The sequence below is a fragment of the Schistocerca cancellata genome, chromosome 1, assembly GCF_023864275.1.
Source record: "Schistocerca cancellata isolate TAMUIC-IGC-003103 chromosome 1, iqSchCanc2.1, whole genome shotgun sequence".
Classification (NCBI taxonomy): Eukaryota; Metazoa; Arthropoda; class Insecta; order Orthoptera; family Acrididae; genus Schistocerca; species Schistocerca cancellata.
The window spans coordinates 1018122281-1018138700 of record NC_064626.1 but is presented as its reverse complement, the minus strand read 5'-3'; the positions used below and the strand labels follow the sequence as shown (position 1 = coordinate 1018138700).

General features: G+C 43.5%; 1 protein-coding gene across 1 annotated transcript in view; it reads left to right on the top strand.

The window, feature by feature from the left end:
- Nucleotides 1-2608: 2608 nt before the first annotated feature.
- The window catches only part of LOC126089246 (uncharacterized), a 177476-nt gene continuing 163664 nt past the window's right edge, over nucleotides 2609-16420 (top strand). The window contains exons 1-2 of the mRNA XM_049906895.1: nucleotides 2609-2700; nucleotides 10334-11916. Of these exons, the coding sequence (XP_049762852.1) occupies nucleotides 10345-11916 (1572 nt within the window). The 5' untranslated portion in view covers nucleotides 2609-2700; nucleotides 10334-10344. The remainder of the gene's footprint in view (nucleotides 2701-10333; nucleotides 11917-16420) is intronic.

Here is a 16420-nt window from a genome sequence, read left to right as displayed (position 1 = left end):
TTCCCACCTGAAACTTATTGCCAATCAGTGACAAGGAGTCTGTGAGTGGTACCTTTGTAAAAAGACACACCACGTCAAAACAAACTAAAAGATCAGAAGTATTTATGTGGAGAGGCCCCAGTCTGTTGATAAAACCGGCAGAATTTCGTATGTGATGTGGACATTTGCCCACAAATGGCCTAAGCAAGGATGCTAGATTTTTAGCTAAATCATAAGTGGGGGGGCCCCTATATTGCTCACTATTGGCTGTAAGGGTAGTCCGTCTTTATGTACCTTCGGAAGGCCATACAGTCTTGGAGGTACGCTGCCATGAGGTCTTACGCGCTTGATCGTCTCGGGAGGCAATGAGGAAGAATTCGGGAGTTTAGATGTCTTCCATTGCACACGTCCTGTGGGATCGTTATTAGTCTTCCTGTTGGCTGAATCACTTAGTAGACCATACATCTTATCCACATACAAACTGCGAGGTAACAGTACAGTTAAATTGCCTTTATCGGCCTTCAGTACCACAACGTCTGGATCTTCTTGGAGATTTCGCAGTGCAGCCCCTTCTGCGGAGGTTATGTTACTGTGTTGAGGAGGAGCTTTCAGAAGAGCACGCAAGTTTCCCTCCTTAATTCTTCTGCAGTTTCCATAGGAAGGCGTCGTACGGCTTCTTCAAAACCACTCACAAAACTTATCAAAGGTGGTGCTCTAGGTGTAGGTGCAAAATTCAAACCCTTACTTAATACCGACAGCGTCGCGTCGTCCAAATTCTTGTCTGTGATGGTTTAGACGCATGCATGGAATACTCGCTAAACGCTATATATTGCGGAACGGAGGGCGTCTTCGTCAGTCTTCGATGGCTCACCTGAGGATGGCTGGCAGTTGTCCAGTTGAAATATTGTGGATGGAAGCTAACGATGACCAGCTGCAAGCCCGAAATCTTTTTGAATATTTAGTTCGCTGGAAAAATTTTAAATTTCACAATTGGATCCTTCTTTTATCCACCAGACTCATTTCCTGACATAACTGAAAACTTTAGAGAGAAATACTGTAATCATCAGTGGAGGCTGTAATCATCCAGCAATCAATTGGGAAAATTAGTGTTTGTTAGTGGTGGCCATGATAAGACAACCTGTGAAACAATACTAAATGCTTTCTCTGAGAGCTACCTACAGCAGATAGTTTGGAACCCCACTAATGATCAGCTGTATTGGATCTAATGGCAACAAACGGACCTGATCTCTTTGAGGATGTTGATATTGAAACTGGTGTCACTAACTAAGGCACAGTTGGGACAGCAGTGATTACCAAATTACAAAGGACAACTAGACCAAGCAGAAAGATATATGTATTCAGTAAACTAGATAAAGAATCAGTAGTATCATATCTCAGTGAGGAACTTGGGAAACTTTCAGCACAGGGCAGGAGTTTGTAGGGGAACTATGGTTCTAATTTAAAAGAATAGTTGACCGTGCACTAGATAGATGTATACGCAGTAGAACAGTTCATAATGGGAATGACCTTCCTTCGTATTCAGTCACTGTAAAGAAACTTCTAAAGAAACATAGATCACTGGATAATAGGTTTTAAAAAATCCTATGGCTGTAGATAGAGAAATGCCAAATAAAACATGTTTGACTGTCAAGAGAGCAACATGTGAAGCCTTCAGTAATTACCATAGCTGAATATTGTCAAATGGTGTTTTACAAAGCTCAAAGAAATTCTGGGTGTGTGTAAAGGCTGTCAGTGTCACCAAAATTAGTGTCCAGTCCCTAGTGACTGAGACAGGAACTGACAGTGAGGGTAGCAAAGCAAAAGCTGAAATGTTTAACTCCATTTCCAAATGTTGCTTTACAAAGGAAGACCCAGGAGAATTGCCGCAGTTTAATCCTTGAACTACTGAAAATATGAGTGAAACCAGTTTTCGTGTCAGCATTTTGAGAAACAGCTGAAATTGCTAAATCAAATGAAGCTCCAGGCCCTGATGGAATTCCTGGCTAAAGTCTATTGTAGATCCTTCGGAAAAAAAAAAAAAAAAAAAAAAAAACTTTGCCTAGTTTTTGGAAGAAATCAGAGGTCACACCTGTCTACAAGAAGGGTAGTAGAAGTGAAGCACAAACCACTGTCCAATAACCTTGCTATCACTTTATTGTAGAAACTTGAAACATATTCTGAACTCAAACATAATGAGATATCTTGAACAGAATGACCCCATCCAAGCCAACCAGCATGGTTTTCGAAAACATCCATCATGCAAAACCCAACTTAGACTTTTCTCACATGACGTACTGAAAGCTTTGGGTCAAGCCCATCAGGTAGATGCAGTAATTCTTGATTTACAAAAAGTGTTTGGTTCAGTACCACACCTATGCACACCGTGAAAAGTATGTTCATATGGGGTATCAAATGAGGTTTGTGACTGGGTTGAGGACTTCAGTTAGGAAGGATGCAGCATATGATCTTGGATGGATCGTTGTCAGATGTAGAAGTAACTTTGGGTGTGCCCCAGGAAAGTGTGTTGGGACCCTTGTTATTCTTGTTGTATGTTAATGAACTTGTGGACAATATTAAAATTAACCTCAGACTTTTTTGCAGATGATGCAGTTATATATAATGAAATACTATCTGAAAGAAGCTGCATAAATATTCAGTCAAATCTCGATAAGATTTCAACCTGTTGCAGAGATTGGCAACTTGCTCTAAATGTTCAGAAAGGTAAAATTGTCCACTTAACAATACGAAGAAAGGTAGTATCCTATGACTATAATATCAACGTGTCACTGTTGGTATCAGCCAACTTATACAAATCCCCAGGTGAAACACTTCGTTGGGATATGAAATGGAATGTTCACCTAGGTTCAGTTGTGGGTAAAGCAGATGGTAGACTTTGGTTTGTTGGTAGAATACTGGGGAAGTGCAGTCAGTCTACAAGGGAGATTGCGTATGAATCACCCTTGCGACCTGTTCTAGAATATTGTTAAAGTGTGTGGGACCTGTACCACATAGGTCTAATGAACTTGTTACAGAGATGGGCAGCACCTATGGTCACATGTGTGTTTAACCCATGGGAGAGTGTCACAGAGATACTGAAGGAACTGAAGAGAGAGACTCTTGTAGATAGACAAGAACTATCCTGAGAAAGTCTTCTAACAAAGTTTCAAGAATTGGCTTTTAATGATGACTCTAGGAATGTACAACCACCCCCTAGTTATCACTCACATAAGGGTCATGAGGACAAGATTAGAATGATTACATCATGCGCAGAGAAATTCAAACATTCTTTCTGTTCTCTATATGTGAATGGAACAGGAAGAAATCCTAAAAACCGGTACAATGGGATGTACACTCTGCCATGAACTTCTCGGTGATGTGATGAATATAGATGTACATGTAGTTTATAAAAGGACAACAACAGTGCCCATTGGCCAAAGTTTTATCTAAGCCAATCAGGAAAGGGCAAGGCCTGTAACAATTGTGCTTCGTTTAGGATGTGATTAAATTTTTTTCAATTTTGTTTTCTTGGCAAATGATAGCACCAAGTAGTGGCATTGTAACCTAATCTCCATTGTGGTGGATGCAGGTAGGACGGCAATTAGAAAATACAGTTTCAGAGAATATAAAAAGGGCTTAGAAAAAACAAACTAGAAAATAAATTAAAAAGAGACTGTCAGATAATGCAGTTTATGTGAAGTGTACAACTTCCACCATCATAACCTAATGAAAGATCTTGCCGAGAATCTGAGCAAATTCTGGTTCTACACAAAAATCACTAAGTGTGTTGTGGCTTCTATCCAGTCTCTCATAGACCAGTCTGATGCAGCATTAGAAGACAGTGAAAGGAAAGCTGAAGTTTTAAATTTCACATTCAAAAAATCATTCACGTTTGAGGATCATTTGACTGTCCCTCAGACTACGAATGGAGGACATAATAATAGGTGTCATTGGTGCAGATAAGCAACTGAAGGAGTTGAAAACAAAGAAGTCAGCATGTCCAGGTGGAATTTCGATTTGTTTGAAGTTGGCGTGCAATTAATTTCCTTCAGACAGAAAAAGCTTCTGTCCACAAATCAGCACAGATTCAGAAAACATTAGTTAGCTTGTACTTCACTCACATAATAGCCTTGTTAACCTTGTATGGAATTCCTCTGACACATTGCATATTCTTAGATTTCTGCAAAGTGTTTAACACAGTGCCCCAATCTCAACTTTTAATGAGGATACATGTGTGAAAAGGTCAAGGTGATGGTATACCAGTGTGTCATGAAACTGTATGTTATGACCCCCCACCCCCACCCCCCATTTCTATGCATTGAAATGTGAGCCCAGCCTGTCAGGACTGTGGACGACTGTACGGCTGTTGCACACGAACGTTTCATGTGCTTTTCCTCGTAATTGCATCACTGTGGAGAGCATCATTCTCTGTGCTCACGAGACTGCATTGTTTTTTTCAGGGAGAAAAAATACTGGAGTATAAGGCTCAAGACAGACTGATATACCAAGAGCCCAAGAAAAATTAAGAATGCGTCTAATCCTTCATGCATGACTATGTCGTATGCTACAGCTGTGACCATGTTGCTGCCGGTGGCACACTCCTCCATTATGCACCCTACAGGAAGTCATCAGAGCTGCTTGACCACGCTTGCCCCTCCGATGGATGGGGGCTCTCGTCTTGCTGCTTCCCTCACACCCAGTGGGGGAGCAGTGGCTCCCAACCCTCAGGGGAAGCTGATCTCAATACCCCAGCTGGAGATGCATCACTCTCATCCGGCTTCTAACACCAGGAAGGGGTTGCTCGGGATACTCCCTTCCAGAGCCAGTGGCTGAAGGAGCCATAGGCTGCTATTTGTAGGGCTTCATGGTCTTCTTCTGTTCCTGAAATTAACAAAGAAAGTTGTCCAAACCCACCAAGGAGAAGAAAGACAAAAAAATTAGATGAAGGAAATTCAGCTGGTCTTCGCACCACAGGATGCCACATATGATGCTGCTGCTGTGGCTGCAGCATCAATCCTGGTGGTCTCTGAGGCCCCAGATTGCACCACACATTTCTCAGGTCCCATGTGTGTTGCCATCACCACATCTCAACTCGTGGCCGCAGGTGACACAATCTGTTTGGCCCTTTGATGTTCTCCCAGTTTAACAACAGCACGAGTCTACAGTGGAACTGTAGTGGATTTTTCCACCACCTTGTTGAGCTGCAACTTCCTTTAAGGTCCTCCCCTGCTTTCTGCATTGCCCTTGAGGAAACAGTTTCCAGCAATGTAGACCCCTGTCCTTTGTGGCTGCTGGGGATATTTTAAGAATCATGCCGATTATGACGGGGTATGAGGTGGAGTTTGCACACATGTTCTAAACTCTATATATAGTGAACTTGGGCCACTTGATGAAACTTTGGAGGCTGTGACGTTGGGGCAGGAGTATTTCAGGATCTTACCATTTGTAATGTTTATCTCCCTCCCAATGTCAGTGGTAAAGACATTGAAAACTTCCTGGCAGGTCTCTACTCTCTCTCTTGAATATTGGTGCCTCCATATATTTCAGTGTGGGATGTGGAACTTACTCGGCCATTGTTCTTTCTATTTGCAGCTCTGGTCTTCTCTCATCCAACCACTGGAGGGTCCTCTACGACCTGTGTGGTAGTGAGCACTTACCAACCTTCCTGTCCCTCCCTCACCACTGTTTTCCTTGACTCCCTTCTATATAGGCTCTCCATAGTGCTGACTGGGATTCTTTGCCCTTCACTGTTGTACTGACCCCCCCCCCCCTCCCCCCCACTAAATGGAGGCTTTGACAAGGCTCTCCAGAACGAAACGCAACAGCAGCCATTCTATTGGCAGCCGATTAGCGACCCCATCTTATTTGGAATCCTCCCGTCAGTAAATAGTACCTTGGTGGACCTTGAAAAAGAGATCATGGCATAAGTGGCATTCATCGATTGAATACCTCATTGCCTTTAAACATGTCAGTGCCCAAGGCTGCCACTTAATAAAACGATGGAAACAAGAATGCTGGGAACGGTATGTTCCAACCATTGGGTCACGTATGCCTCCTTCACCAGGTTGGATGAAGATCAGACGCCTCTGTGGATGGATACCGGTCCTCTGCAGGTGTATTTGGTATTTTGTGAATTGTGCTGTTTTCAGTGACCCAGATGTTGTAGCCAAAACATTTTTCTCTCCTTTATGCTCGAGCCTCCACACTGAGAACTATCAACCTGCCTTTTGTGTCCTTTTCACTACACGCCACCTGGAGCCCTATAATGTTCCACCCAGTGAGTGGGAATTCTTCAGGGTCTTAGCCCTTCACCCTGGTACAGCCTCAGGACCAGACCACATCCTCAACAAAATGCTCAAACACCAATCAATGGATTGTCAGCATCATCTCCTTACTATCTACAGCTGTATTTGGAGCAAGGGTGAGCTCCCATCTTAATGGTGCGAGAGCATCATTGTCCCAGTACTGAAATGGATAAGCAACCCCTAGAGATGGACAGCTATCACCCAATCAGTCTCACAAGTGTTTTCTGTAAGTTGCTTGAACGCATGGTGAGCTGGTGGCTGTGGTGGTTTCTTGAGTCTTGGGGCCTTTTGGCTCCGTCCCAGGGTAGTTCTTACCAAGGCTGTTCCACTTCCAATAATCTCATTTGCCTGGAGTCTGTAATCCAGACAGGTTTTGACCAACATCAAACACCTTATTACTGTCTTCTTCAACCTACAAAGACTTATGACATCACTTGGTAACACTGCATCCTCACTACCTTACATGAGTATCATCTCCAGGACTCACTTCTGATTTGTCTCCAGAACTTCTTGTTGCACCATACTTTGTACATTTGAGTTAGTGCTTTCCACAGTATCTCTAGTATGCAAGAGAATGGGGTCTTGCAGGGCTCTGTATTAAGTGTCCCTGTCTTCTTAGTGGGCATCGATGCTCTAACAGCAACTGTGGGTCTTCAGTATCACCCTCCTTCTATGCCGACAATTTTTGCTTTCACTATTGCTCCTTCAGTGTAGGTGTTGCTGAACAGTGACTGCAGGGCACCATGGAAAAGTGCAGTCATGGGCTCTCACTCATGGTGTTCAGTTTTCCACCACCAAGACACATGACATGCACTTTTGTTGCCATCATACTGTTTATCCACAACCATACCTCGAAGGCCAATTACTCAATGTGGTAGAGACTTATCAATCTTTGGAGTGGTCTTTGACGCCTGGCTGACGTGACTTCAATATCTTTGTCAACTTAAGCAGAGGTACGGCTATACCGTAATACTCTTTGCTGCCTCAGTAACACCATCTGGGGTGCAGACCGCACTACTCTTCTGCACCTTTATAAAGCTTTGATACTATCCCATCTTGATTATCAGAGTGTGACGTATGGTTTGGCACCACCCTTAGCATTGTGGTCTCTGGACCCGATACATTACAGTGGAGTCCAACTTTCAAGAGGAGCCTTTTGATCTAACCCTGTGAACAGCTTACTCATGGATGCTGAGGTCCCTTCACTACAGATCAGGTGCCAACAACAACTATTCAGTTATGCTATACATGTTTGCCGCTCACCTCAACATGCAAACAACTGTGACCTTTTTCATAGTAGGTAGGTCCGCCTCCTACAGCAGACTTTGAACTGGAGTCACCATTGCAGTTTGACTACAGTGTATCTGCTGTGAACTCCAATGTCCTCCACTGTTGCCTGTTGTCAGGGACCAGTCGTGTACATCCTCATGGCGTGTAACCTGATCTTGATCTGTCTTGATTTATGCTTGGGACCGAAAGAGTCAGTTGACCTCATTGTGTTTCACGATCTGTTCCTGGCTGTCCTCGATGCATTCTAGGTTCAGAAGTGCTGTACACTGACGGCGCAATCATTAATTAATGAACATACACAAATGCAAGGGGCAGTGAACTACATTCCTTGCTGAATGGATGCAGTGTCTCTGCTGAATTGGTGGCTTTCAAATGAGCCCTTAGCCATGCTCATTTTTGCGCTTGCAGGGCGCTTGTAATCTGTAGCGACTCTCTGAGCAGCCTTCAGGCCATAGACCAGTGCTATCCTCGTCACTCATTAGTCATGACTATCCAGGATCTACTTTCTAACATCCATTGAGCTGGATGGCCAATCTTTGTTGTTTGGATCCCTGGATATGTTGGGGTGCTGACCACTTGGCGCAAAGGTGGCTACCAGGATGCTGATTTTGGAAGTGGGGGGGGGGGGGGTGGGGGTGGGACTGGACCTTTGGTCCACTAGACACCATCAGTTGTTGAATTTCTGGAACTCAGAATGGTTCGCCTTGGACTTCCCAAACAAACTGAGGGCAATGAAGGAGACCACAACCATGTGGCAGTCTTCCCTTTGCACTTCTCACTGTTTCTAATTGGAAGATAGTTGATTTGATATGGCTGCTAGCTGTTAGAGAGATGTTTAATTCACGTGAACTAAAGATTAAGAGAGATTAACAATTGCATAGAGAACTGTAGGTTATAAAAGTATGCATCTGTATTTCAGTATGAAAATATAATACCATTAATTCTCAAATTTCTTTCCTCATGTAACTGGCGAATCTGGATGTAGATTAACAGTCTATCGAGGCCAGGTTAGGGACATGTGCAGTACATTATTTTTATGGATTTTTGTGAATAAGTTATGTTGTATGTTTCCCTAGACCAGGTAACGAATTTTCATGCTTTCTGAGGTACCTGAGCTAAGAGAGAAACTAAACCACACTGCTGCAGTAGGATACGCAGTTTCATAAGTTTTCAAACAGGATATAATCTTGATAGTGTTGAGCACCATAGGTGATACTAATTTTAAAGATTGATGAAGCTGTATTATGACACTTTTATTGTCCTACAACCAGTTTCATTCTTAGAGCATATTCAGGTTGCTGAGTTGTGTTACAGTAGTGATGTAGGTGGGCTGGTTGTTGTTTGTAATATTACAGACCAAATCCAGCAACTATGATCACAAATATTTTGCCAACCACCTGGTGGAAGTACAGTGAACAGGCATGGCATGCTATGTATAGTTAAACTGCATACAGTTTACTATATGCAGTGTGCCATACCTACTCACCACACTTCCTTAAGGCAATTGGTGCATGTTTGTGATAATTGTTTTTGGACTTTCTCCTTAACATTGCCTGTTGTTGTCGTCGTCGTCTTCAGTCCAGAGACTGGTTTGATGCAGCTCTCCATGCTACTCTATCCTGCGCAAGGTCTCCCAGTACCTACTACAACCTACATCCTTCTGAATCTGTTTAGTGTACTCATCTCTTGGTCTCCCTCTGCGATTTTCACCCTCCACGCTGCCCTGCCCACCAATACTAAATTGGTGATCCCTTGATGCCTCAGAATATGCCCTACCAACAGATCCCTTCTTCCAATCAAGTTGTGCCACAAATTTCTCTTCTCTCCAATTCTATTCAATACCTCCTCATTAGTTATGTGATCTACCCATCTAATCTTCAGCATTCTTCTGTAGCACCACATTTCGAGAGCTTCTATTCTCTTCTTGTCCAAACTATTTATCGTCCATGTTTCACTTCCATACATGGGTACACTCCATACAAATACCACTTTCAGAAACGACTTCCTAACACTGAAATCTATACTCGATGTTAACAAATTTCTCTCGATGTTAACAAATTTCTCTTGTTCAGAAACACTTTCCTTGCCATTGCCAGTCTACATTTTATATACTCTCTACTTCGACCATAGTCAGTTATTTTGCTCCCCAAATAGCAATACTCACTTACTACTTTAAATGTCTCATTTCCTAATCTAATTCCTGCAGTATCACCCACTTTAATTCGACTACATTCCATTATTCTCGTTTTGCTTTTGTTGATGTTCATCTTATATCCTCCTTTCAAGATACTGCCCATTCCATTCAACTGCTCTTCCAGGTCCTTGGCTGTCTGACAGAATTACAATGTCATTGGCGAACCTCAACATTTTTATTTCTTCTCCATGGATTTTAATTCCTACTCCAAATTTTTCTTTTGTTTTCTTTACTGCTTGCTCAATATACAGATTGAATAACATTGGGGAGAGGTTACAACCCTGTCTCAATGACAACAAAACCATTTACATCATGAAACAACACCGCAACCTGAAGACGTTGTAAGAATGAAACCGGTTGTAGTACAATATGTGTGTCATAATACAGCTGAGGTAGTTTTCATTAATCATTAACATTTTTGAAAAGCATTTGTTTTGTGTCAAGGAGTTCATTAGCTACGACAGACAAACTTCATAAGATATGAGGATAAACAGGCGGTGAGATGCGTATTTACACAGTAAAAATATGTTTTGTGCAGATAAAATTTGTTTTGTTTTCTTTGTTGCAGAAATCAACAAAATGGCAGAAGCATTTCTACTTCAGCAAGGACACACAAGGGAAAAATTGATGGAAGAAGCCATGCATATTCAAAGAATCATTCCAGAGAGAAATATTGATGAGATATATTCATCACTTGAAACTTTCTTTGATGACCCAAAGAGGGTACAGAGAGTTGTGCTCAAATTTTTAGACCATGTAAGGGTAGACAAAGACACTGCTGGTGAGGCCACTGAAGAGTTACCTAAGAGAGCTAGGAAAAGAAACTATGATGCTGACCGTAATCAACCATCTACATCAGGAATTCCACCAAAAAAGCCTTCTAAAATTCATGTTAAGAGTGATGCAAATGAAGACAACAAGACTGAGAATGTTGGTGTGTCAACACATAGTGATTCTCGTCCAGCAGAGAGTGACAAAGTTACCATAGCAGATGGGCTGGATGTAGTTTTAGATCAGTGTAATTTGGTGAATAGAAGTGATTCAGTTAGTGATGTTAGTTCAGAAAGTGACAAGTTTAATGAAATTAAGGAATATTTGTGGCAAAATGAAGGATTTGCATTCTCATCTGAAGATGAACTTGAACTTTCTGATCCAGATGTAATGGATCCTAGTTCTGAACCAGTTAAGAATGTCAATGCAAGACAGAGGGATGAAGTAAGTAATGAACCATCAACCTCTTTTTGGGATCCTACAGTTCCAAGACATACTGGAAATGGAAATCATAAGAACACACTTGACAGGAACCTTCCAGTTGATTTGACACTGCCTGGACCATCTACTGCAAACTATGATGATTTACTTGCTCCTCCTCAACTTGATGACAGCGATGTTGTATGCATTGACATTAATGGGGTGGATGATGAAAAGAAACAAGCATATTACAATTCTCTCATTGAAATTTTCCCTGATGCGCAGAAGGATTTTCTGAGAGCAATATGCGATAAATGTTCACAAGATGCCGACTGGTTAAGTAATGCTATATCAGGTTTATTGGAAAATGGTTACCCAAAAGCTGCAGATAGCAGTGAACAAGAAGGGGAGCAAGCAGCAAACCAGAAACTTTCTGGAAGAACAGAAGAAGAAAAGAAAATGATAATAGATGAAAATTATACTAATCTGCTTGCTATATTTCCAAATGCTGATCCAACTTATATAAGAGAGACCTGTGAACAGATTGCAGATGATGAAGACGCAATGAAAAAATTTGTTAGTGACACTTTAGAAAGTGGCAAGTATCCAACATTAGCAGAGTATGAGGAACGAATGAAAGTAATGGAAATTAGAGAGAAGTATCTCAAGAATTTCAAAATTGAAGAGTTTCTGGAAATTTTTCCTGATCCTTTTAAGTACTTCTTTGAAGAAAAAAAAAATGATGAAAAAGAGTCTGAGTTAAGTTTAAATTACCTAAAATCCCGTTACAGAAAAATACGTATAGTAGTTTTGCAAGAATATTTGATGAAAAATAAATACAGTCTCACTAAAGCATGTGCAGAGTTAGACAAATGCCGGAATTTTATGAAATCAAAGCGTGGTGAACATGAAATACAGTACAATGAAAAAGACATGAAGAATATTCCATTTATGCAGGAGGTAAGTGTTCTGTATTATTATTCAAATATTATTAATTTTGAAATTTCTGTGGATATAATTTTATGTAAGAGTATTCTGGTGTATGTATTATTTTGTATGATGGAATTATTCCCTTACTGACGCGGCTCGTAATTAAAGGCTCTGAGGTGCAGCCGCTCCAAAATATATGTTAAAGTAAATTTCGCAAGAACGTATTACATAATTTAAATTATCAGGACGAATTTCGCATATTTCCCATTCAGATTAAAATAACGACGGTCAACATTTTTGGAACTGTTTGTATTGATAGATGTTTTCCAAACGGTTAGTAGTGTTTAGGCTGTGCCTCGGAACTTCCGTAAGCTGCATGTAGTAGCGGTTTGGGGGCATGGCTTCTACATAGTACTGCTCTTTATGGGCGACCCGAAGGCTCAGAGCTTGCAGCCTAAGGGTGTCATACCAACCACCACACGTTTTTCACATTCCATTATCTATGTAATAAAGGAATGTAGAGTGGCCGAAACTTCGCTATCCAATTTCTGTCTCTGCACATCTCTACTATGCTTCAATGCATAATTAATTAACGTTTAGTATTATTATTTTGATAATGTTTTACGTAGTTGTTTTGTTTCTGCCATTGGCTATTTTATCCATATTTAGAATAAGTTTGCAAATAACCCGCCAGAACGCACTAGACTACAGTAACATAACAGTACTGCCATCTAGCGAGAGTTTCATAAGTGATTAGAGAACAAAGTGTGCGAAATTTGTCCCATTACTTTACTTTCCTTGCTTGCTGATGCTGACTGCTTTTGTTGATACCGTGTGATATTAGCAAGTTTCTTTTTCGGAGAGTGTATTTTGCAACATTTTAGTGAGTTTTACTTGCTTGTGAATATCTGCGACATACTGCGAGTGTGAAACCAGTGCAATATGAATTCTGTTGTGGCGTTGCAAGACAGCCACGCCACTCGGAAGTAGCCGAAATGCACGCGTTACACACGCCGGCTGGCGTGAGGTCTGAAACAGGATACTTAATGAATGCTATAAAGAAAAGTACGTAGCTCCTCGAATACTTAACTTTATTCCATCATTGTGGTACATCGCTCTTGACGATACAATTGAGAGTCTTTAAATACAAGCACTGTAAGGCTAATGCGCCTTGCTAGGTCGTAGCCATGGACTTAGCTGAAGGCTATTCTAACTGTCTCTCGGCAAATGAGAGAAAGGCTTCGTCAGTGTAGTCGCTAGCAAAGTCGTCGTACAACTGGTCCGAGTGCTAGTACGTCTCACTAGACCTGCCGTGTGGTGGCGCTCGGGCTGCAATTACTGACAGTGGCGACACGCGGGTCCGACATGTACTAATGGACCGCGGCCGATTTAAAGCTACCACCTAGCAAGTGTGGTGTCTGGTGGTGACACCACATTCCTCCCCCGCAAATCGGCGAACGGTCGTGTTATAAGGCTTCCGCCCGCCGTGGGGAGGGCCCCATGTTGACGTATGCGATGAGGTGGGGAGCCTAACAACAGGCGAGGCTGTGCCACCCGCACCTGGCCATTCGGTCCGAGGGGAGCTAGCAAACGCCTGAAAACCTAGTCCAGGGTGCACATCAACATGCGGTGTATGCGCCCGTAAAGAGACAGGAGGGGCCGAAGGGTCGACCTCCATCGTGTCGGGGCACCCGACTTGCGAAGACGACAGATGGTCCGGAGCGGGCAAGAGTTCCATGGCGGAGGACAGCTGGACACGGGAAGCGATCGGCGGCGTGCGACCCAGGGAGGCGTCCGGCGGCTGCAGCGAAGCGTCCACTGCGGGCGGCGGCGGCGGCGCGTCGCCATGGGGCAAAATGGAAGGCATCGTCGGTAACACCTGGGGATGAGGCGAGCCAGTAGATGGGTCCCCAGGGCGCTGAAAGCAGACGGGGAGCGGCAGAACTCAGGCGACGACATAGGCGCAGCTGATTGAGATGCCGACGCACGTCACCAGAGGCCCCCAAAACCAAATACATCACGTGGCCGAGGCAGCGAAGAATGCGCCCTGCGAGCCAACGCCGTGAACCGCGATAGTTTCGATAGAATACAACGTCGCCTGGAGCAAAAGCAGGAGTCTGCCACTGCACAGGAACCTGATGCGGCGGATGCAGCAAAGACATCAAGGTTCGATGAGGACGACCGTGGAGCAACTCAGCCGGCGAGTGACTATCTCGGGGCTGAGAGCGATATGAAGACAAAAAGAGCAATAACGCGTCCTCCCGAGAATGCGACTCTTTCAATTTCAACATCTGGGACTTGAAAGTCCGGACCAAACGTTCAGCGGCACCGTTTGACTGAGGCGAAAACGGCGCGGATGTCAGATGTTGAATACCATTGGCCTTGCAGAATGACTGAAATTTTGCGGGCGTGAATTGTGGGCCATTGTCGGAAACAATAGTCTGTGGAAGACCTTCAATGCAAAAGATAGCAGACAACGCTTGGATGGTGGCAGATGACGTCGTGGAAGACATCCGGACAACAAATGGAAAATTACTGAATGAATCGACAACAACCCACCATCGAGCATTCCAGAATGGACCAGCAAAATCGATGTGTAAGCGTTGCCAAGGGGAAGTGGCTTTCGGCCATGCAAAGAATTTCCGCAGTGGCGCGGATTGTTGTTCGGCACACGCCATGCAAGAAGAGCACATATTCGTAATCGCAGCATCGAATCCGAACCAAGTACAGTGCTGACGAGCAAGTTGTTTCGTTCGCACTATACTCCAATGCCCTTGGTGGAGAAGCTTTAAGACAGAGGACTGTAACGAATGTGGGACCACGACCCTGGACTGATCATTATCAGAACGCAACAGCAAAACACCACGTCGTACAAAAAGTCTCTCCTTGTGAGCAAAAAATCGGCGAACCAACGGATCCGCGATCTGTGACTCCGACAAGGGCCATTGCGTAGCAACAAAACGCAAAACGGTAGCAAGGACAGGGTCAGCAGCTGTGGCTGTAGCTACACGACGAAAATCAATCGGAAACGATTCGACCACGTCATCAGTTTCCGCATCAATGAACATGCAAGCAAGTTCGGAAGAATCGAATGCTTTATCCTCAGCAACAGGCAAACGGGACAATGCATCGGCGTTTCCGTGCTTAGCAGTGGACCGATACAAGATATCGTAGCGGTACTGCGAGAGGAAAATAGACCAGCGAATGAATTTCTGCACTGTACGTGGAGGTACAGGCTGGGTCGGATGAAAAAGCGATGTCAAAGGTTTGTGGTCTGTGATGATGGTAAAGTGACGACCATACAAGAAATCATGAAACTTGATAACACCAAATACGAGAGCCAAAGCTTCTTTCTCTATCTGGGAATAAGTTCTTTGCGCTGACGACAACAATTTGGACGCAAAGGCAATAGGGCGATCATGCGAACCATCTTTGTGCGCAAGCACAGCACCGATCCCGAAATCCGATGCATCTACCATCAACAAAAGGGGTTTCCGGGGATCGTATGGCGTAAGGCAAGTATGTGAAAGCAACGCCGATTTCAATTGGCGAAAGGCGCGTTCGCATTCCGTCGACCAGACGAACGGAACACCTTTACGGCGTAAGCGATGAAGCGGAGCTGAATGGAAGAAGCGCGCGGCAGAAATTTATGGTAATAGTTAATTTTTCCCAACACACTCTGTAGCTGCTTCAAATTCTGCGGCGAAGGCAAGTTCTGTATGGCACGGAGGTGCTCTGGACTCGGATGTATGCCTTGAGCATTGATTACATGTCCCAGATATGGTAAGTCACGAGCAAAAAACACATATTTGTCCTTCCTCAAGCGAAGACCATTCTGTCGCAATACCTGAAATAACGTTCGGAGATTTTGTAAATGTTCTGCGGCCGTCTTTCCAGAGATTACAATATCGTCCAGATAGTTTGCTGCAGTAGGGACCGACGCACAAACAGTTTGCCGATATTGCTGATACAATGCAGGGGCGGATGCACACCCGAATGGCAGTCTTTTGAATCGGTACAAACCAAGATGCGTGTTAACCACCAATACGCGCTGGGATTCTTCGTCCACCGGTATTTGCAAGTACGCATCAGCTATGTCCAACTTTGAAAAATATTTTCCCGGGCACAGTTTGTCAAAAAAATCTTCCGGGCGGGGCAAAGGAAAAGTGGCAGTCACTAGTTGTGGATTCACTGTTGCCTTGAAGTCCACGCAAAGTCGCAATTTTCCGGAAGGTTTTTGCAAAATTACTAAGGGTGAGGCCCAGAGAGAAGCCTGCACACGTTCAATTACACCTTGTGATTCTAAATCGTTTAATGTTCTTGCGACCTCATCACGCAATGCGTGGGGAACATTGCGCGCTCTGAAAAATTTCGGTTGCGCGTTGACTTTGAGTTCCAAATGTGCTGCATAGTTCTTAGTGCAACCAAGGCCCGGTGCAAAAATGTCTGTAAATTCTTCACATAGACGAGAAACACTGGCGGAAGGCACAGTCTGGTTCACTGATAGGACCTGATTGACTATTGACAAGTTAAA